The following is a 20,451-nucleotide window of genomic DNA, read 5'->3' as shown; positions in this document are numbered from 1 at the left end:
GAAGAGAAAAGCCAAGTTACTATACAATGGCTGATTCACCAGTTCCTATCAATCGCTGTTCGCTTTGCCCTCCTTGCCCCATATCAGAAAGATGCAGTGACGACTCCAACAAAACGTTCGCCCAGAAATGCCGCCAACCAGAACCATGCAAAGATCAAGTTGACATTCTCCATGATTCCCCACCCCTCGTCGCCAGCAAGGGGAGTGATGTTTTGCTGAAAGACATCGAGTCTCTGACCTCACGCATGAAGGCAACCCCTCCCGGATTGACAAGTTTGGATGCCACCGCAGGATACACCAGACAGCCACGTTTGGGGGAGATTAACGTTTGCGCTTCTTGGTGCTCTTGGTGTCGATCTTTTCAATCTTGGAGTCAAAGTCGGGACTACTTTCTCGCCTCTTCTGGCCCTTTTTCTTCCGGGTTCTTTTGTCGCCGGCGTCGGCGCTTTGCGTCCTTTGAGATCTTTGCACTCTTTCGGCACGGAGCTCATCATCGTGGCATTGGACGCTGGTGAACAGTCAGCAGGTTGTCCACAGTTATCAAGACAGCTTGGGCCAAAAGTCCCGCGATTCCGAGAAGCTGTGCCGAAAGAAGCGATGACGATGGCAACCAGACTAGATGCATGCTGGACAATGAAGGGAACCAGAGACCTCAGACTCAGAAGAACCATCAGAGGCCGTCTTCCCATCCCGTCAACCACAGATGCACCTCGGTGGCCCCGGACCTTGTTGGACGGTGTCAACCTCTCGGGTTCGAACCAGTGCCCAAAGAGAAAAGTTGGCCACTGTTGGGTCGTGTTGGGGTGCTGATACCACATCTGATGTGGCGCCAGGTCCCCAGAGTACCTTGGGAGATATGGACAACCCGACCGATCCGGACCTGGTCCTCCCTCCAACTGGCCGGACCGCTGGCGGTAGATCCAGTGTGGGTTTCCCGGGCCGCTCGACACATGCTGGAGCCTAGGCCTAGTCCATTCGACTCGATACCGGTCGAGAAGGAAAGGTGTGATTGGAGTGAACTCACGACTTACCATTGAGACCTCGATGAGTGGAACACGGTGTGAGTTTCGCATTGCACGAGGTGTTTCCGCGCATAGCAACGGGGCTTTGCAATGTGGAAGCACACCGGGCTGGTTGGAGGTACCTAGAATGTCAGCAATGGTGCCATTGGATGCTGACTTGACTCGAGGTGAGAGAAACCACATGCCAGTGATGCTGCGTCGCTCCTTTGGGCATCGTAGCTTTTTTTTTTCGCGGTGACTACCAATTTTGATGCCGCTTGACTATGGATGATCTAGCTGATGGGGATAACCAAGCAGCCAGCTCTTGAGGGAAAGGGCGATGTGGCTGAATCGTTCTACCTTAGGTTGGCGGACGCTATGTTGGAGATGGGTTGCCTGGTGACAATTAAGAGTTAGGCTGCTCCAGTTAACAAACAGGATTTGTGGCTGATCAAGGGCTCCCACAGCCTGAAGTTCAACAGGCAAGCGAAAAAGGCCATGGGAGGACATTGAGAGCGACTGGAGATTGGGCGGGCTTACTGGCTTGTTGCTCCCCGCAGATCACCACGCCGAACCAAACGCTCGGGGTGGAGGGGCCACGTAGGTATATGAGTGGGGAGATAAGCTGATTGCTGAACAGATGACCTAAAGACCACGAAAAAAGATGGCTGCCCAGTATGGCTTGATCCTAGGATAGTGAAATGGCGAAGAGAGAGAGGGAGAGAGAGAGAGAGAGAGAGATCTGCTCCAAGGCCAGCTGCATCGCTGTTCTTTCTATGCCCCTCCGGGCACTGGGAGCACATCTTCCAATGAGACGTTGCGGAACAGGTGGTTGCTTTCAGGCGGAAGGTTGGGGAAGGTTGCGGAGTGCCGTGGAGATCTGGCTTGAGGCAGGCGCCCGGAGTGCGTTTGCTGGGCTCGGCAGCAATGCGATCCTTGTGGCTTGAGCTCGTGATGGATTTGAGGCCTTATCGCCTGCACTTTATATCTACGACCAGCCCATTATCTACCTCTTCCGGCTTGCAATGCCGCCAAGGTAAAGTCAAAAAGGGCACAAATTCTGGATCCGGGTCGATGACACGTATACCAGCTGTCAAAATCTTTTGAGAGGGCGGCGACTCCGAAGTCCGCCACCATGGTCAGTTTAGAGATAGTATGCCGAGATGGCCTCTTTGTGTATTCTCACAGGGAAGAGGCGTTGATAGGACCCGTATGGACCATCATGGTGGTTTTACACTATGCGATGGGTAAGTAAAACTGCAGAGTCCAGTCGAAGCCACTCTACAGCCATACGCCATCAAAGATTTCAGAGGGAATTTGTATGGAGGTTTAGAGCTTTGAGGTGTTAGTGGCTTCAGCCAGGTACTTGCAGCTGTGTTTTTTCTTTTGCTCCCTACTGCGTAAAGAGTTGTCAATAGGAAACTCCAAGAAAGACATATTGGCCCAGGCACACTGTACTAAAGAGCACATTTATGTTTCAGCTTGTTACAGAATAATCACAGCTTCTCCAAGTCTCCCCAGTACAGAGTCCATGGAAGCACACTTATACCAGGAGCTAAGGAACCAGTTGTCCGAGTATTCTCACAAAAGTATTGCCTCTCGAACGAACCATGGATGTTATTAGATCCCGTCGGTACCAAGATCTGTTTGTGCTGGGCGAATTCTAAACTAGCCTGGTGTCTTCCCCGCAGGGAAGTCGGAAACCATTAAAGAAACGTGGAAGCCCGGACAAGACTGTCGGACTTGCCGACTCTGCCATTTCAAGTTCAGATCCCAAACTGACATATGACCTACCTCTATCGAGATCGGTGAATACTTTCAGATATGGATCACAATAACTTAATACATGAGACGTACTCGTCCCTGGATCTCAAAAGCAGACTTGGGGCCCTAAAGACAATGCTTTCATCTTTGCAATGTCCAGTTAATGGCTTGAATGCCTCAAAAACCTTAAGCTCTTAGCAAGGTACACCGATTGCGACACATGAAAAACTTAAAACAAGGTGAGCTACGAGAGAAAAATGGCAGGTGAAAACTTGAAGTCTTTATATAATGTGCTTGCTGTTCGTCTGTGATAGCAACAACCATGCTGTGCTTCCGGCGCCCCTTTTAACCCCTGAGTCCACCTGCAATGCCACCCAGCAACATCATGTTCCAGAGCTGGCAGAGCTCGTGGAATAAAGACTAGCACTGATGGAACAACCAATCAATGATATTATGGTTTCGTGGTGTAGTTGGTTATCACGTCAGTCTAACACACTGAAGGTCTCCAGTTCGAGCCTGGACGAAATCAAAACCATTCTTTTTGCAGTTTTTACTCACCTCTCCTGTATTTTGAATTTTCTTCTTCAGATGCTGGAGCACTTCACATGCTTTATGCTCACCTGTGCAATTGTTTGCTAATTGGTATAAAGTTATGCTCACGATGTGGCTGAGTCCCACCGTTTTGTTCACCCGCCCCGCAACTAGCCGGCAGAGCCAATGCTACGTCATCGGACCCTTTGAGCGCTCCTGCACAACCACCACGTACTTAAATCCCATCTTGACCTCCTGATCCCCAGACCTATCTACATCAAACAGATCAACATACCAATAAACCAGAATATCGTACGCTCCAAGAATAACTACACGAATCGCTCAAAACACCAACCTAGAACCACCACCAAGATGCCTCTCGTCGTCCCAGGAGTAACAGCCGACAACATGCCCGAGGACAAGACCCAGGAGTGGATGAACAAGCTTGTCGGCAAGACGCTATCAGAGAACGAGCCAAGCTCAGAGACTGTATGTCCCTTTCAACCGCCCTCTCAAGAATGAACAGCATGCTGACGGATGGTTGTCAACAGTGCTTCTGCAAGAAGGACCTCCCTGAATCCACCAGAGTTATCGAGCCAGGCTCGATGGTTACCAAGGACTTCAACCCCAACAGGCTGAATGTACACGTCCAGGAAGACGGGACTGTTTCGCACGTTTCTCACGGTTAAGGAACTGGAGGGGAGCTAGATTGCGGGGTTGAACTGGGCCGGAAGCGGATATCATCTAGACTACGCTCTTATACCTACTGGTTGATGTCTTTGGGCGGGTTTGAAGCTATAGCCTACTTTAATGACTGAATACTATTCTCACCACTATGCTTAGTCTTTGTTGATGCTCTCAAGTGCCGTCCATCGATGCTCAAGGGGCGGGTGCGACAGTGGTGCTCTCGTAGGCTTATCGCCCCCCTTTATCGCAACCTTGGCAGTGGCCCAGGAACGTTGAAAGTGGGGCTACTGTTCTGATTTACCCCTCCATTCAATTCCGCATCGCGGGGCAACCTCCGAGCAACAGGCAACTCCTGGCATTTGGAGTAGCATCATCAGATATATTGCGCTACAACAACGAGACGAAGTCACAGCTATAAGAAGACGAGATTTTCAAAATCAGCTCCATACCACTTCCCTTCACTTGATCCAAACCAACCACCACAAGGTTCACCGCAAGAGAGCCGCGCAGCTCTCTCAACCTCAACAAACAAGATGCCTTTCAAGAAAGAGTACGGCCCCCTCTCCCTCCAGCTATATGGAAACTAACCCTCTGTTGTAAAGCCTCACCGCCTCCCCAAAACAAAAACTCAAATCCTCCATCCAGCGCTCCCTCCGGACCTCGCTCTTGCAGACCTACCCCCTCCTCAACCCCTTCATCGAAGAGATCATGCCCAAAAAGTCCTCCCTCGAGCAGATGAAGCTCCCCGACCGGGTATCCCTCTACGTCTGCGACGGAAATCCCCTGTTCTTCCAGCACGACAGCGACGTCCTCCTCCCCCACCTCAAGCTCGTGCACCGGTTCCCGCAGTGCTTCCCCACCGTGAGGATAGACCGCGGTGCTATCCGGTTTGTCTTGTCGGGCGCGACGCTCATGGCGCCGGGGTTGACTTCTGCGGGCGGGAGGCTGCCGGAGCCGGATGCGAGGGAGGGGAGGGAGACGCTTGGGGAGGGGGCGCCGAATGAGGGGGCTGATGGGGAGGGGAGGTGGAGTAGAGAGCTGGAGAAGGGGGAGCCGGTTGTGGTTATGGCTGAGGGGAAGGAGGAGGCGGCGGCGGTGGGGGTGCTGGTTATGGGGACGAGGGAGATCAAGGAGAAGGGGAAGGGGCCGGTGATGGAGGATGCGCACTTTTTGGGGGATGGGTTGTGGAGGTTGAATGTTGACTAGGGGTCTGGTTGTGAGTGGGAGGGTGATGAGGGTGTGTTTGATGGGAGGGAGTAGATGAGAGGAGGATGAAGGGGGAAGGAAAGTTATGATGATCGGGAGTGGCATGTAGCGGAGTGAACAAGCGAATTAATGATGCGTGGCAGGAGTTGTATCAGACTATCAGTTGCGGTCAAAACACAGTGAGAATATCTGTTAATGGGTGCATGTGTGAGAGGTCTGTGAAGCTGTGATATTTGACCATAGCTGGCTTGCAAGACAAACATGAAGCTGCTAAACCGGAAATAAGCATCCGCCGTTGACAACGTTGTGCTATGTTGGCCAAGAATAGTGTTAAAAAAAAACCAAACTGTAAAAGTAAATTTATCCTATCGACGCGAGCCGGATTTGAACCGACGCCTCCGAAGAGATGAGATTTCGAGTCTCACGCATTAGACCACTCTGCCATCGCGCCTTCACGATAGTGGATGTTGTTGGGGTGGCGGATATTGGGAAACAAGTTGCATCGGGGGGTGGATATCTGCAGGATGTCTTCTTCTGTGGTCTTCCATCATGAATCAGGGTTAGGGTGTTCTATCAGCTACCCCCTTGTTAACCTGATCGAGCGATGACGCAAAAGTGGAAACGGGCCGCTGTGAGTTGCAGCGGGGCCGGACCAAGAAGATCCAGCCCCTCATCTCCTCCTTTCGGCGGGGCGGGCTGTCCAACCACGCAATAGGCAAGACCTTAAGCTTTAACCGTGAGCTCGGCTACACTGGCTTCTTACGACAACGACTTTGCGTCAGGCAAACGGTGATACCTTTCGAACCTTCGACGGCCATCCGCGCATTTTGATAAGGAAGTGAGACTGGATTGATCAAGAGATTAAGCACACACTCGTAACATCATGGCAACGAGGGGCGTCTCGGCGCTCAAGTTTGTTGGAACTGTGTCGTTGGGGTTGTTGACGGTATGTTGCTTTCCACATGGCATCGCATGATGCCTTCACCTTGGACAGCAACTAACATGACGCTCACTAACCAGGGCCTCTCCTACACCCTAACAACCCTCACCATCCCCTCCCTCCTCAACCTCCCCTCCGCCACCACAGCCCTCCGCGCCTTTGACTCCCTCACCACAACCTCGACCAAACAACTCCGATCCCTCTCCGGCCTCTCCGGAACCGCCTTCCTCCTCGCATATTATCTCTCCCCCAAACCCCTCCGCCACCCCTACCTCCTCTACACCTCGGTCCTCATCCTCGGCTCCCAGCTCGTCGGGACGGATTTGGTCGCTCCTTACATCTCCCTCGGACCTTCTTCCCCCGCCACCACTGCCGGCAGCAAGAAGTCCTTCCCCCAGCAAAAGAAGAAGAAGCCCTCTGCCTCTGCCCGCGCGAGAATGGAAGCCAGCTACGAGGTCCTTGGTGAAGAGCAAGAGGAAGAGAGCGAGGAGGATGAGGTGTTGGAGGTTGGGGAGGAGGCAAACGGGGAGGAGGTGAGGGCCAAGGTGGAGGGGTGGCTCAAGAAGCAGGTTGTCCAGGTGTCTGTCTTGGGACTGGGGTTCTTCATGTCGGTTGTGGGGATTTGGGGGGATGGGGTGGTGAATGTTTATGGGAGGGTTTAAAAAGCCCTGGAGTCAAGACATGACTGATCGATCTCTCTCTCTTTTGTATGAAATGGATGGAATGGGATGGGATATACGAAAGGGAAATAACACATGGGTAGGTGGGCAGCGGGGGATTGTTTTGTTTTTCTGCTTTTTAGTTTGTTGATGGATGGATGGATATGATTTGTCTGCTCGCTCTCTCCCTTGGTGTCTTGTCATATCTTGCAGAAAAAGGGTGGTCCAACAAAGAAAGATTGTATCTAACTCTACAACGACAGCAGCAACAAGCAGGAAATAGTATTGGAGTTTTGGGGTGGGAAGGGGGTTTCTCTTGTCAGATCATCACTGCTCTTTACTGTACTTGGTACAGACAATGCATCTCCTATTGGGTTTTATTTGTGTTGCTGTTTAATATAGCCAGTCCTTTGAACATGTGTGAAGCAGCCCGACAAGTCCGACTCGCCTTCAGGGCATGTTTCTAAGCATGTGTTCCAATTCTCGACGTCGGAATCTGAATCCTTTGCTCAGCATCAACACCACCTCTCAGACCTTGGTAACGGACACCTCTTTTAAAAAAAACACGCATAAAGCCCCGAAAAAAAAAGAAAGAGAAAATTAAAGACTGTTGCCTGATGTAACGGCGCTCAAACAAAGGTTTCTATAGAGTCTAAAGGTATTCCGAGATGCCTCATAAGCAGAGCGGTTTCAAGATGGTAGGTAAGGTATCCATACACACCAAGCCCAAGAGACTCAAATCAGAAAAAGAGCGTCAACCAAAACATGTTCCATTCTCCCCTAGCCTGATCCTAAATTCTCTCCCACCTAAACATTCCGCTGTGACAAGAAAGATACATGTATCGCTTCCGAGTAAAACAACTCCTCCCCCTCGGCATCTAATCATGGTAGAGGTGCTTTCGGGGCGCCATATTGCATCATACTAATAATTTTGTCTCTCTTTCTCTGGGGTTTCTGCTGCTGCTGTTGCTGCTGTTGCTGCTGCTGCTGCTGCTGCTGCTGCTTCTGCTCCAACTGCTGCTGCTGCGCGGCAGCCTCCGCCTCAGTGGCAGCCTTCTCGGCAGCAATCGCAGCACGACTCTTCTCAAACTTCCCGGCAGCCCACGCGTCACGCCTCTGATCCGTCACCTTCCGCTGCGCCACCCGGTCAAAAATGTAATGTCCCAGACAACGAGGCCACTTCGGAGCCGGAATAATGTCATGCTCGCGAACGCCGGGATACAAATCCGCAAACAACCCAAACGGCCCATCCTTGCTGTCCGCAGCCTCAAACGTCCTCAGAATCCTCATGTACACATCCGGCAAGTGCTCTTCCTCCATCTTGAGCCCACCCTCGTCGGGGGACGCGGTCCAATCCTGCGGGGCATACTCGGCGACACGTTCCTCCGTGAGGACCCTTCTCCTGCTGCTTTCTATTCCCCTGTCGAGTATGGACTGGATCTCGAGATAGCGTCTGGGGATTTCCCTCGCCAGGTCGGGCGCCATCTGGATGAGGATGATGCAGGCCATTCGGATGTGGTCGTCGGTGATGACGCCGGGTTGGAGTTCGGGGTTGGCAGCGGGTATCCACGCCGGAATGCGGAAGCCGTTTCTCACCTAGAAAATGATGAGTTTCCGGGGCATGTCGAGCTCGTCAAGGTTGCCAACGGGGAAGGCTGGGATGGGTCGCGGGCCGGCGTCCTGACCCAATATCTCGTATTCAAATTCGCGGGCATCCCCGGATTGGATCTCCTCGGGGTATCTGGTGGTGATGTATGGGCGCCAGTGGTCGACATCCACATAGCGCTGGAGGTAATGGAGATGGTGCGCTCTTGACTCCATTTTTGATTAATGTCTGGGGTGACCGAGATAGAGACTGTGCTGTAAGATAGAGACTGCACTGGAGAGTTGCTTGGAGAGTGAATGGGAATGAACAAGAGCTTTGATGACAAAAGTTGGGAAGAGTTTGGATTCTTGGGCGGACGACCAATGTCCCTCCTTGAAGTGAGCTGTCCAGGAAGGCACCGAACACCTATGCGGCAGGTTAGCAGAAGCTGCCATGGACGTCTGGGTACCTAGCCATACTCTCCGAGGTTCCAGCCGCACCTGCTCGTGGGTGGATTCAGGCACCACCATCCAACATGCAAAGACCCATGGATGTCTCAAGAGCTAGACTGAATAAACATTATCTCTGCGTGCTACAGCTTCACCCTCACTTGCCGCCCGACCCCCCAGCAAAGTTCATGCTGTATGCGCCCGTCTTCTCGTCCTTGACCATCTTGAAGCTGTCAGTGCTGAGGCCAAACGGCTTCAAGATGCCATTGCCCAGGTCCTTGAGCTTGGCCCACATCTCAGCCGTCTCCTTCTCCTGCGCAGCCTTTGCACGAGCCGGCAGGGCGCGGAGTTGCGTGCTGACAATCTTCTTATCCGTCGCGCTCATCAGCGTGTCGTAGGCAGGCAAGGTCGACAGCCGCTTGTAGTCTTCGATTGCGCCTTCCAGGTTGGACCACCCGCCCAGCTCACTCCGGGCCCGAGCACGACGCATGAGAGCTTTGGCGCGGATTCTCGAGATGTCATCCGGACGCTTGCGCTGGGCGTCATCACCCAGTGCTGGACCGGCTGCTTTGGCACCAGAGCTGACAATCTCACCCTCCACCTCGTCTTCTGCCGCGGGTGGGGTGGGGTCCTGCTTCTTCGACGAGCCGTTGCCCTCGAGCTTGTCAAGAGAGTCCAGGGCGGCTGTTGCGTTTGTGACGGCCTCCTTCCATTCTTCGAGCTTCAGGTGGCAGGCAGCAATGTTGGATCGTAAGACGGCCAGCTCATAGTCCAGATAGTTGGGAAGGACGGCAAGAGCCTCATCGTACTTGTTGATGGCAATGTCGTACTTGCCCGATCCAAAGAGAGAGTTGGCCTCGGTTTTGTGCGCGTTGGAGTCCGCTACCATGGACTTGAAAAGCAACAAAACGTCCCGTCAGAGCTGAGTTGAGCATGGTAACGGAAATGAGGGCCACAGTGACTTACAGCTTCCTCTTCAGGGGGGAACCTTTCTTCATGCCGCTGCTGCTCCATGTCGTCATCGGCTCCCGCGATCCGGGGCTCCTCATCTTGGGCAGCCATCTTCTTTGGCAGCAAACCGTCCGTCCGATATGCGAGATAAGGAGGCTGCTCACAGGAGAGAAAAAAGGGGAAAGGGGCGGAGCTGGAAACGTGGTGTTGTTACGCTGTTGGGGCTTTGGGCATGGAACGGACACTTTTTTCTTGAGGCGCTACTGTAGACCTCAGCCCGATGGCGGGGTCTTGGCAGATTCACGTTGATCCAAGGCCGTTTTTTTTGGGGTTTTTTTTTGAGGCTTTGTGGAGACGACAACGGCTTCCTGCCGCTTGGTGTCCGCTCGAGATGGGACGGACCCCTGATGAGGGGAGCAAACAAGCAAACACACGGCTTTTTTCTCATTCTGTCTGTCTGAACATTCCACAATCTCATCACACCTTCCACACTCCCACAAGTTCCCCCCTTATCTCGCGTCTTCCTCGGCTGCCAACCCAGCCCATCGCAAGGGGTACCTAAACGGCCCGAAATATTCCGCCGGACAAGAGTTTGAGAGTGTGTGAGAGCATTACAGAGAGCTCCTCTCTCGGATGCTCTCGACGAACGAGAGCTTCGGAAAAAGTCGTGACGGCTCTCCGCTGGCTGGGCCGGCCGGGGTATCTACATGTCTCCCCTGTCTTGGTGGCGTCACAGGTCCGCCGGGAGGAGCACTGGAAGAGCATCAGTTTGCTGGGGGGTTACCCCGCATGACAAGGGGCAGCTACTCCAATTCGTGACATCTAGTTCCTGCCTTTTTTTTTTCTTTTTTTTTTTTGTTTCGTTGCTTCGGATCCGATTGTTGCGCTCCCTTCTCCTTCTGCTGATCCCTACAAGTTATCCAACAAGAGGGCAGGTCCGCCGTCTTATCTCCAACCTCAAAGAGCAGTTGGCTTCTCTGGGACTACATCTTATCAGCTACTCTAACCCACGTGCCTGATTGGACCCGATCGGTCCTACACCTACCTAGGCAAGGGTAGCCATCTATCTATAATACGAGCCCTTTTCTTTCCCCCAGAGCCTCCTCCTGTCTTTTTTTTCTTTCTAGTCCATCCAGCAGATACGAGCCCACGGTCGTCCCAGTTCACAGCACGCCACGGCCTTCACAATGACTCCCAGAACCGAGTAGGTCCCCTGAACCCCTATGTTGTGTGATTCCGGCCGGGTCCAGCCTCGTGGCGAGACTAACAATGATTCCCTCCAACAACAGCTTCCCCCCCGTCCGGGCCTGTCTCTTTGACATGGATGGTCTGCTGCTTGACACCGAGGACCTCTACACACTCTGCATCAACCTGATCCTCGAAAAGTACGGGCGTCCCAAGCTGCCCTGGAGCATCAAGGCCAAGCTGCAAGGCCGCCCCGGTCCCCAGGCCAACAAGCTGCTTCACGACTGGGCCCAGCTGCCGATCACCCCCGAGGAGTGAGTGATGTATTCTTTCCTGACGGTCCGTTCTGACACCGACTTTTTTTTCGACGCAGGTACCACAAACAGTACTATGAGCTCCAAGCCCAGCACTTCCCCGGCACCCAGCCCCTCCCCGGCATCCCTACACTTCTCAGCGACCTCGCTCGCACCCGCTACTGGGACATGGAGAAGAACAAGGAGTCCAGGGCTGGCGAGACGGCGCCCACCCCCCACCGCGTCCACATCGCCCTCGCCACGTCGTCCCACAAGTCAAACTTTATCTTGAAGACGTCGCACCTGACGGAGCTGTTCAGCGTCTTTGAAACCCACCGTCGCGTCCTGGGCGACGACGAGCGGATTGCCCCCGGCCGGGGCAAGCCGCTTCCTGATATTTATTTGCTTGCCCTCAAGACGATCAATGACTCGCTTCCCGAGGGGGAGAAGCCGATTACCCCCGAGGAGTGTCTTGTCTTTGAGGACAGCGTTCCGGGGGTTGAGGCTGGTCGCCGGGCGGGGATGCGGGTTATCTGGGCGCCTCACCCGATGCTGAAGAAGGAGTATGAGGGGCGGGAGAAGGAGGTTCTGGCTGGACGGACGTACGAGGCGGGCGAGGTGGACACGCACCAGCTTGGGGAGGTTGATGATGGGTGGGCTGAGTATAGGGGTACGCTGGTTGATTTTCCGTATGAGAGGTTTGGGATTGTGGTGCCGCCTGTGGAGGTGGAGGGGGAGGGGTGGATGCTTGAGACGGGGAGGTTGGCGGATGGGGAGGTTGTGGAGGTTGTTGGTAGGGCTTAGGTTACCTAGCTTGGTGGACGTCGGGATGGGTATAATGGGCGTTTGAGATGGGTTGGTGTGGGCGTTTAGAAGAGGTCACGGTTGCTGGGCGTTTAGAATAGCTTGATAGGGCGTCGAGGATTTTGTTTTCTTTTTTTTATTATTTCTTTTTCTTTTTTTGACGGGGAGGGGGGGGTGGGGGGTGTATGGCATAAAAGGTGGATCTTTGGGCCAGCTAATCGCAATCAAGACGTGTTAACACTACCTAGGTATCTTTTGAGGCCCTGATGATGTCTGTAGGGTCCTTGTGACAGGTACGGTTGATGTATAGCGGCGGCAGCATGGTTGTGTGACTTGTTTTGAGGTCTGTTGAAGACGGTGACATACCTACATAGCGTGGTGACAGTGGAGCTGCTCTTGACACACATACGTCAAAGAGAGTGGGAATGTGCTGTGACGATTTTTTGGAGCAAGGTACCCATTCAGAGCATGACGACAACAGCAACGGGTGACAAGGAAGCCAAACAGCCGCCCCCCAAAACACAGAGCAGCACGGGCTGGCTGTATGTTCTGCACAACGTGCCACAAACACCAGACATCAACTACCTATTTAGCCTTTTCTGTCTCTACATGCGTTGCATACAAGCAGTGTGTCGGATAGCGAACTGAGTCTCAGATTTGGACCGGGGGAGGGAGAGAGGGAGGGGAGGGGAAAGAGACGATAACCTGGCACTCGGGAAGCGGTGGGAGGGAGGGAGCCCCTTCAACACGATGGTGGGAAGCACAAAGGTTTGTGGCGCTGCACGAGAGCATATCATTTTTGCTGAGGGGGAAAAAGGTAGGTAGGTGAGTCGGGTAGGTACCTGCCCGAGACAATTCTTGTGGGAGGAAGGGATACGTTGAGACAGCTGAGGTTTTGCTTAGCTAGGATACGTTGTGGTATCTAGAATACATCCCATCCATCCTGCAATAGGTCCGCGTCTGACTGGCTCTATGATGGACCCGACTTATTGACATGATACGTGCTCAGTGCTATGTGGTAGTCGAATATCTAGTACACATCCCACAAGCTCACCCTCCCATCCTTGCTCCCTGCCGCGAGCCAGCGGGCGGTTCTGGCTTGGTGGAGGCGTTTTTGTTTGGGTGTTTGTTCGACCAACATCTTGGGGACTTGCGTGGTAACCTCCTTGCTGTGACTCCCCTCAGGCTTCTTGTCGTCTGGTCTGGGGGTTTCTTCTTGAGGAGGAGAAGTAGCTGGAGAGGTGTTGGCAGCAGCAAAAGCAACGGCGTAACACCCCTGCTGGTGCCACTTTAGCACCGCGAGCTCCTTCATCGTCTTGACGCTGTAGACCCTCACCATCGAGTCCCAGCCTGCGGTGGCAAAGATGAGATTGTCGGAGCGGATGCGGAGGGACTGTTGTCCGGCGTGGCGGGTGTTGATCGTCAAGATGGGGTCTTGGATTATCCCCGAGGAAGGAGGACAAGACGGGATGGGGTGTTTGGCTATGGTAGCGTCTGCTCCTGACGAGAGGAAGAATGACTCATCTGGGGAGACGTCAAGAGACAGGATTGGCTGGGTGTGAGGGTTGGATTGGTAGGTTACTACCCATTTTGATGTGTTAGGGTCGAGTTGGTAGACTGCCGCGAGACCGCGTTCGTACCCGGCGACCAGGGTTAGGTGATGGCTTGTGGGGTGGTGGAAGAGGGAGAGGGACATGGCCATGCCATTCTTCTGGTCGGGTGACGAGGAGGTGGGCAAGCCAACCGTGTGCTTTCGAGCGAGGGAGGGGAGGTGAAAGATGTCGATCTACATCAGTGTCAGCTCGAGCTCAAAGTTGTGCAAGTCGAGGAAACCAGGATGGCCTTGTCAGCAAAGGAGGAGGGGAAGAGTTGGGCAGACTTACAGATTCCGAGGAGAGGGTGTTGGGTACCGCGAGGAGAATTTCATCTGCTGCTGCTGCGGCCGGACTGTTGTCTGGGTATGCGGGACAATACGAGAATGAACAAAAGTTCATGGTGCTGATCTGAAGCACGTGGAGCATCCATGGCTTTGGACGGGGCTGTGAGGATGGGTCTAGGGGAAGGCTTGTACTGAGGACATTTTCGTGTTCGGCGGTCAACTTCCAGACCACCAGTCTGTTGTCTCTTCCGTGTCTACAGGATCATGAGCATGTTGTCTACAAGATTCGAATCGTGGTGGCCTACGTTATGATGCGATCGTGTCCCCAGCCTTCGATGCCTAGTATGGAGGCCGTATGAGCTTGCCAAACGGCCCTCGGACGCATGATGGTCAGGTCCCATGCCACAACAAAGCCGTCGGAATCACCGGTCAAGAGGCGCTCATTGTTTCGAACGAAGGCAGCCACCTGCACCGGTGTCTTGTGGCCTCGCAGAATCGTCTTGGGCTGGGCGGGCCGCGCATTGCTTGCCATGTTCCAGTGATCTGTGGCCGATGAATGACTGGCTGGTGATTACCGAGCGTCGGAACAGCGTTTATATCTAGGGGTAGTGGGTGATGACACAACGGCGGTATCAAAGTCGATTAGGTACCATAGGTTCTTAGGTTGTTGTTGCTGCTGATGGTTGGGTTAGTGGAAGTAGCGCTGTAAAGTCCGTCTCGCAGCACATTGTTAGTGGAGCGGGCCGATAGCTGATCTGCAAAAGAGCTTCTAGAAGGCAGCTGTGATCCGCAAAATGTTTCAAAACACAGCGACAGTCCATCCGTATACAGCCATGGCTTCATAACTTGTTGCTCCATGTCATAAGAGGGCCGGGGAAGTGTGCAATGCTTTGATGCTCTGTTATCTGATGGATCTGATGAGGGCACCGAGGTACCGCGCCCCACCGACACCGCCTATTTTGTCCAACCTGCACACGTTGGACGATGAGCGTGATGACATCCACCACACCACGTACTTGTTCAACCGATTTACCGTCGTGATAGCTGTCCTTGGCACGTCAAAAAGTACCTACATTGTCCCTGGACATGTCTGCCACAACCTTCTTGGTGGGCACTGCGATCAACGCCTCGTCGGAGATTTAACTGATCGAAAGTGGGGGCTTTCACATGTGCCCTCACCGCACTGTTTGTCGAGTTCTAGATATCGAAAATGAATCTGAAGGGATGCTGTCCCTGTACCTACTTACCTTACACATCCTCACATCTGGTCTCTCACTCTCACCCGCCCGAGCACCGGAGACCTGGTCAGCGCAACTGAGACCTCATCTAAACCATCATCTCACTCCACGGGACTCCGTCTCGTTCACCGCCCCCGCACCCCCCGCAAAAGCACAGCGGGCGGGCGGGGAAGGGTCAAAACGGCGCGCCAGGGGCCCAGGGGGCCTGGGCTGCATGCTACAAGGTGGTACATACAAAGACTAATTGATGAGCGCGGACTCACCGACTCAAAATTGTTCTGTACAACAATTGTGTTCGAGTACTGCTCTGCTGGCGAAGTCTTACTTTGTTCTTTGTTCTCGGGAAAGGGGCGTGCCAGTCGCACGGTACTGGGGACGGGAATCGGCAAACGGACGGGAAGCCAGAGGCTCGCCACGGGTTTCCCAGACTGTTGGGATAGAGCTGAGGGAACTTTTGGTGGAAATATTCTTTGTTGTGTTCTTGATACAGAGTACGCACTTGGAGGTGGCAGGTTGTCAAGATGAGACAGATCATCAGCGGCTATTGCGGTTTTGCCGATCTATACCAAGCTTTTACTCTCTTATGCGACTAGGAAGCTTGTCGAAACATCTGTTCTTCAGCAGTCCTTGGTAGATATCTGATCAATGTGTGCGTGTCGGTCTCACCAGATTCTGATCCGGACCAAGTCCGGTGCGTGTCTACCTAGGTAGGTAAGCAAGCTCCGGTCTCGCCAGCAATGAAATCCAGAGACATCTTGATGAAGAAAAGGGTCTTGGGACCTCGACTGAAGAAACAAACCAAGCTTTCGAGGTTTCAACATTGACACTAGCCAAGCCCCCCAAACAGCAGGTTTTGCCGATGCCGCCCCTCCCCCCTGACAAAGAACCGGTGGGCGGGGACCGGGAGCCTAAGCGCGACATGACCCCGCTTCCGGTTCCCTGTCATCAGTTTCCAATCTCGACGCTGGATCCTTACTCCATGGTTGGGGTTTGTTGGGTTTGAGAGAACAAAGAGAGAGTCCGAGGAAGCGAGATGCCTGCCGAGGACCTCTTCCCAAGAGATCGGAGAGCAGCTTCAACGTTCAAGCGGGGAGCTGAGCAGCTACCTTGCTATGTAGATCTCGAGTATTGGTGGCGTATGCGCAACATCGATGGCCTGGAGAGGAGGAGAGCTATGAATAGAGATGGCGTTGACGATAAAGGGACTGCGTGTCCTATACATGCACCTACCTACATACATATGTACTCCTACCTACATATGCACAAGCCATCGCCTGGGTCTCTGTCCGTCCAACGCCCCATGGGCCATCCTGAACCCCCGAACCCCCCAATCATCCATGGCAAAGGAACGGGTGCTGCCGCCATCTACCACTGCAGGTTCAATTTGGGACCGCTGGGAAGCAAGCAGCATTCAGCATTCACTGGCACACCATCTATCAACCCGTCCAGTCCCCCGCGTCGGTCACATCGTCAAATCGGCAGTGACGGCATCATCGAAGCCCAGGTCAACCCCGACCTGGAAGGCGTTGACCCCCGCCTTGTACCTGTTTGATGTAACCCTCCCCGAGAGAGGCTAGAGGCGACCCCTGTCACCTGTTGCCGCACCAGGCCCCAGGTAGATTCCCCCTGTCATTCGCAAGCGCAAGGGGCTTGTCTTTCTTCCCGTCAACGACCTCGACGACATCCCATCTTTGAACTGTCATCCAGGGCTTGACTCTTGCTCCAATTGATCTACAGCTAGGGTCAGCTCCGTTGGAAGCAGGGACATACAGGCACACATAGGACGACTGTTGCACTATCTTCACGACCGGCCCTTCTACCACTACCTACTATACGGCTTCCGTCGTCGTCGATTTGCAGGGCTGAAGATCGATAAGACCACCGATCAGTGGCCTCGGAGTTCGGCAACGCCAACCGGGAAAGCGGAAGCCCCGGTAACGGGAATCAGCATATCAGCCTCAGCAAAACACCAAGTCCCCGTTCGCCTGACGGATCGCCGCATAGCACTATCCACTCCCCCTACAAAAACCTACCTCAGGTTTGTTCGTCTCGGGGTCGAGACACGGCGGAAAGACTGGCGACCTTCAACGGCGGCACGGCTTCCTTCGTCCCAGGGGCAGTCCCGATGACGGCGAACATCAATCTGCATACCCTGTACATTCATCAGCAGCACAACTATCATGACGACCAGCACTACCATCCCGAAGCCCATTCCTTGACCCCTCCAGCACACCCCGAGGCCCTGTCTAGCAGTCCAGACAACTCACCTCCTCGGCCAAAGCGAGCCCGCTCCCTAAACCCTCTCACTACAGCAACTGTTGTTGACGCACAGGTCAAGAGGCCCACCAGGAGGTTTGTACAGACCAGCAAAGCTCGCCGCGTACGGACCGGATGCTTTACCTGCCGCGATAGACATGTCAAGTGCGACGAGGGGGCACCGGTGTGCAACAACTGCTTGAAGAGCAACCGCCAGTGCAAACGAGGAGTACGGCTCAACTTTGCAGAGACGAATCAGCAGGTCAAAGGACCACCTCGCACCGTTCCTCGAGGCAAAGACTGGCTGGGTATAGCGATCCAACATCACCACCTATTTGCCTCCTTTGACTGACATAGCCTTCATAGTGACGTTTCAAGACGATTCCCGAGAGATAGCATCCGGGTATAAGGGTGGGCTAGAATCCTACAGCGACGCTCCGGATGAGGACCTGGGTGTCTCGCCCATCGACGACTTTCCACCCATCACCCGGCCTAGAAAAGCTTCGGCAGATGTGCAGGGCAGCGGCGCACTTCCGTCTGGGAATCCCTCTGCTTTCGAGGCCGCAAAAGGTCTGAGCAGTGTCCCGGAAGCATCTCGTGCGCCATATTACCCCATAACAATCGAACCACCAACCCACCAAGAGCCGGTCCATTTGAACGGAGGCCATGGTCAAGTACAGGCACATTTGCCCGTGAGGAACACCGAGCCTTTTGTGCCAAACCCCCCGCAGCCGCCGCAACCACACCACCACCCATTTGCGCTTGAAGACTTGCTACAGCAACACCGGCCAGTCTACCCGGTACAGCAAAGAAGAGACAGCGATGTCTCCAGCGTGACATCCTCTTTGATCCCTGAAGGATCCAATGCTCAGAACCCAGAAAACGATGGCGATGGCCCGATGACGCCCTGTAGCGAAAACGGCGACGAGAGCCCGACGAGCGAGCGCGATTACCTGAGCACCGAACACGAGATCAACTGCATGCAGGTCTTCATCAACGACGTGGCCGTCTGGATGGACGTGTTTGACAAAGACAAACACTTCTCCACTGTTGTGCCATCGCTCGCCTTCAAGTCGACGATGCTCCTGAATGCCATCCTCGCCTGCGGTGTCAAGCAGCACTCCCTCATGTCTCCCCCAGCCTCCCGAGCCGCCGAGAGCGACAGGGCGAGGGTCTACCACGACACCTCCACCTCCCTCCTCCTCCGGTCGCTCCAGAACCCCGACCGCAACACGGACGAATGCTGCATCACCGCCGTCGTGCTTAACGTCTACGACATCATGAACGAGACAGAACCGTCCAAGCTCCCAGACGAGCGATCCACCGCCCAGCAGCGCCAGCAACGCCTCGAACACATCCGCGGCGCCCGTGCGCTGATCCGAGAAAACAACTACAGCGCCGGCTCCGCCTCCAGCCTCGCCCGAGCTTGCTTCTGGCTCAACGTCGGACTCGAGGTCTTGTCGTGCCTCTCCTTCAACTGGACCACCTCCTGGGAGCCCGACGACTGGGGCATGGACCTAGAATTCACAACCTGGATCGTAGGAAGCAGCTCCGGCAACGGAAGCGTGATAGCCTCTTCGGAACCCGACCGCGGGGACGACCTCCCTTCCTTTTCCGGCCCGGCCGCCCAGGCCTCGTCGGGGGACGAGGAGCTCTGGGCCCAAAGAATAATCTACATACTCGCCAAAGTGATCAACTTCCGCGCCTCCTCCTCCCCAACCATCCCCGTCCTTCACCCAAGCCAATTCCACAACCCCGGTCATCACCATCGACATCACGAGCCCACCCCCCACGACGAGCAGGTCAGGCTCCAGGGCCGCTTCGCCGAGTGGACCAGACTGAAATCTTTGCTGGACGCGTGGAATCACCGCTGTCCGAGGAGCATGCGTCCCTCGGGGTATGTCACCGGCCCGTCGTCCCGCTCGGCGTTTCCGAACGTGTGGTTGATGAGCAGGCCGGCGATTATAGGACGGCTGTTCTACCACGTCTGCATGGTTTTGCTCGCGCAGACGAACCCGCTTCACAAGGGGGACACGGAGGAGAACAGGTCGCTCCAAAAGCACCACGGCCGACAGGTTTGCGGGATTGTGAGCACCAGTGCGGTGGGGGATAAGGGGGTAGGGAGCGTGGCGATTAGGGGGCTGGCCGTGGCGGGGGCCGTGTTGGATAGTTCCCAGGAAAGGGACGAGGTGCTGGGGATATTGGGCAGGATTGAAAAGTCGACGGGGTGGAGGTTGGGTGGGGTGGTGGCTGAGCTGAGGAAGGGGTGGGAGGTGAAGGATGTGATGCCGACGACGTTTGGAGGGCAGGTGGTGACGCTGCCTGGGCTGCCGGCTGTGACGATGGGGGTTGGGATGGGGGTGGGGAGGATAGGGGATTCGTTTTTGAGGGGGCCGGGGGGCCCGCCCATGGGGGGGTCGTCGTCCAAGATGACGAACCCTTTGTCGAAGGGGGCGGATTTTAGGGATCGGGAGCACCCTTATCAGAACTGGTATGTGAGGCCTAATGGAGGCGAGGTTGGGAGTTCGTCGGGTGAGGGGGCAGGGAGGGAGGAGAGGAGGGGGGTTCATTCTTGGGGCGTTTGAATGGAGGGATTTGGGACGGAAGGGAATAGGCGTTGATACCCATTGTATAGTTGTTATTGTTGGAGGGTTAAATGTATCGTTGTCTGTCATCACAGTTTTCCCATCCAGCCGACGTGCTATTGTATCTTCTAACTACGCCTTGCTTTGTGACTTTGGAGCAGTGAATTCAGGGGCTCTGTACAGAATAGGCGCCATTTTGCCCCATACTAACGGCTCTTTTCTGTATTAAAAAAATAAACCCCCCAACCCTACCCCTGCCAAGCCCCCCCCCCTTCCTCTCCAGCGGACCCATCCCATGTCCCGCCCGCGCGCCGTCCTCAGAAATCCGCGGCAGAAACCATCACGAACATTGCCCTCCCTCTCTTATAAGTTGACTCCGCCTCGGAATCGCGCTGCGCAATGGCAGTCAGATTGCGCTTTTTTCTTTCCCTTCCTTCC

General features: G+C 54.5%; 9 protein-coding genes and 2 non-coding genes across 11 annotated transcripts; 5 read left to right on the top strand and 6 right to left on the bottom strand.

The window, feature by feature from the left end:
- Window positions 1-321: 321 nt before the first annotated feature.
- Window positions 322-1,804, bottom strand: QC762_0050880 (uncharacterized protein; the record flags this gene model as incomplete). Its single annotated transcript, XM_062883498.1, has 2 exons — window positions 322-508; window positions 1,794-1,804. 2 exons carry the CDS (start codon window positions 1,802-1,804, stop codon window positions 322-324), a joined length of 198 nt encoding a protein of 65 aa, XP_062744496.1.
- A 1,416-nt stretch (window positions 1,805-3,220) lies between these two features.
- QC762_0050870 lies at window positions 3,221-3,294 on the bottom strand. Its single transcript has one exon. It is a non-coding gene; the product is annotated as a tRNA-Val (tRNA).
- Window positions 3,227-3,985, top strand: QC762_303090 (uncharacterized protein; the record flags this gene model as incomplete). Its single annotated transcript, XM_062888604.1, has 3 exons — window positions 3,227-3,246; window positions 3,416-3,785; window positions 3,848-3,985. The coding sequence occupies exons 2-3, from the start codon at window positions 3,669-3,671 to the stop codon at window positions 3,983-3,985; spliced, it is 255 nt and encodes an 84-aa protein (XP_062744495.1). The 5' UTR covers window positions 3,227-3,246; window positions 3,416-3,668.
- A 531-nt stretch (window positions 3,986-4,516) lies between these two features.
- Window positions 4,517-5,398, top strand: TMA20 (translation machinery-associated protein 20; the record flags this gene model as incomplete). Its single annotated transcript, XM_062888603.1, has 2 exons — window positions 4,517-4,533; window positions 4,586-5,398. 2 exons carry the CDS (start codon window positions 4,517-4,519, stop codon window positions 5,187-5,189), a joined length of 621 nt encoding a protein of 206 aa, XP_062744494.1. The 3' UTR covers window positions 5,190-5,398.
- A 160-nt stretch (window positions 5,399-5,558) lies between these two features.
- QC762_0050840 lies at window positions 5,559-5,640 on the bottom strand. Its single transcript has one exon. It is a non-coding gene; the product is annotated as a tRNA-Ser (tRNA).
- Window positions 5,568-8,669, top strand: QC762_303070 (uncharacterized protein). The gene is made up of 2 exons (XM_062888602.1): window positions 5,568-6,135; window positions 6,210-8,669. The coding sequence occupies exons 1-2, from the start codon at window positions 6,073-6,075 to the stop codon at window positions 6,789-6,791; spliced, it is 645 nt and encodes a 214-aa protein (XP_062744493.1). The 5' UTR covers window positions 5,568-6,072; the 3' UTR covers window positions 6,792-8,669.
- QC762_303065 (uncharacterized protein) lies at window positions 7,671-8,903 on the bottom strand (the record flags this gene model as incomplete). Its single annotated transcript, XM_062888601.1, has 3 exons — window positions 7,671-8,384; window positions 8,436-8,573; window positions 8,853-8,903. 3 exons carry the CDS (start codon window positions 8,901-8,903, stop codon window positions 7,671-7,673), a joined length of 903 nt encoding a protein of 300 aa, XP_062744492.1.
- A 76-nt stretch (window positions 8,904-8,979) lies between these two features.
- QC762_303060 (uncharacterized protein) lies at window positions 8,980-12,702 on the bottom strand (the record flags this gene model as incomplete). Its single annotated transcript, XM_062888600.1, has 2 exons — window positions 9,789-12,702; window positions 8,980-9,714 (listed from the first exon to the last, which is right to left on the bottom strand). Exons 1-2 carry the CDS (start codon window positions 9,882-9,884, stop codon window positions 8,980-8,982), a joined length of 831 nt encoding a protein of 276 aa, XP_062744490.1. The 5' UTR covers window positions 9,885-12,702.
- QC762_303050 (uncharacterized protein) lies at window positions 10,637-12,157 on the top strand. The gene is made up of 2 exons (XM_062888599.1): window positions 10,637-11,272; window positions 11,332-12,157. The coding sequence occupies exons 1-2, from the start codon at window positions 11,043-11,045 to the stop codon at window positions 12,053-12,055; spliced, it is 954 nt and encodes a 317-aa protein (XP_062744491.1). The 5' UTR covers window positions 10,637-11,042; the 3' UTR covers window positions 12,056-12,157.
- A 102-nt stretch (window positions 12,703-12,804) lies between the features above and the next one.
- QC762_303030 (uncharacterized protein) lies at window positions 12,805-20,013 on the top strand (the record flags this gene model as incomplete). The annotated part of the gene is made up of 2 exons (XM_062888597.1): window positions 12,805-17,736; window positions 17,795-20,013. Exons 1-2 carry the CDS (start codon window positions 17,298-17,300, stop codon window positions 20,011-20,013), a joined length of 2,658 nt encoding a protein of 885 aa, XP_062744488.1. The 5' UTR covers window positions 12,805-17,297.
- asa1 (Astra associated protein 1 Asa1) lies at window positions 12,883-14,793 on the bottom strand. Its single transcript, XM_062888598.1, has 3 exons — window positions 14,240-14,793; window positions 13,939-14,188; window positions 12,883-13,841 (listed from the first exon to the last, which is right to left on the bottom strand). The coding sequence occupies exons 1-3, from the start codon at window positions 14,464-14,466 to the stop codon at window positions 13,086-13,088; spliced, it is 1,233 nt and encodes a 410-aa protein (XP_062744489.1). The 5' UTR covers window positions 14,467-14,793; the 3' UTR covers window positions 12,883-13,085.
- Window positions 20,014-20,451: the final 438 nt, after the last annotated feature.

This window comes from Podospora pseudocomata, chromosome 3 (assembly GCF_035222375.1).
Source record: "Podospora pseudocomata strain CBS 415.72m chromosome 3, whole genome shotgun sequence".
NCBI lineage: Eukaryota > Fungi > Ascomycota > Sordariomycetes > Sordariales > Podosporaceae > Podospora > Podospora pseudocomata.
This window is presented reverse-complemented; position numbering and strand designations above follow the sequence as displayed.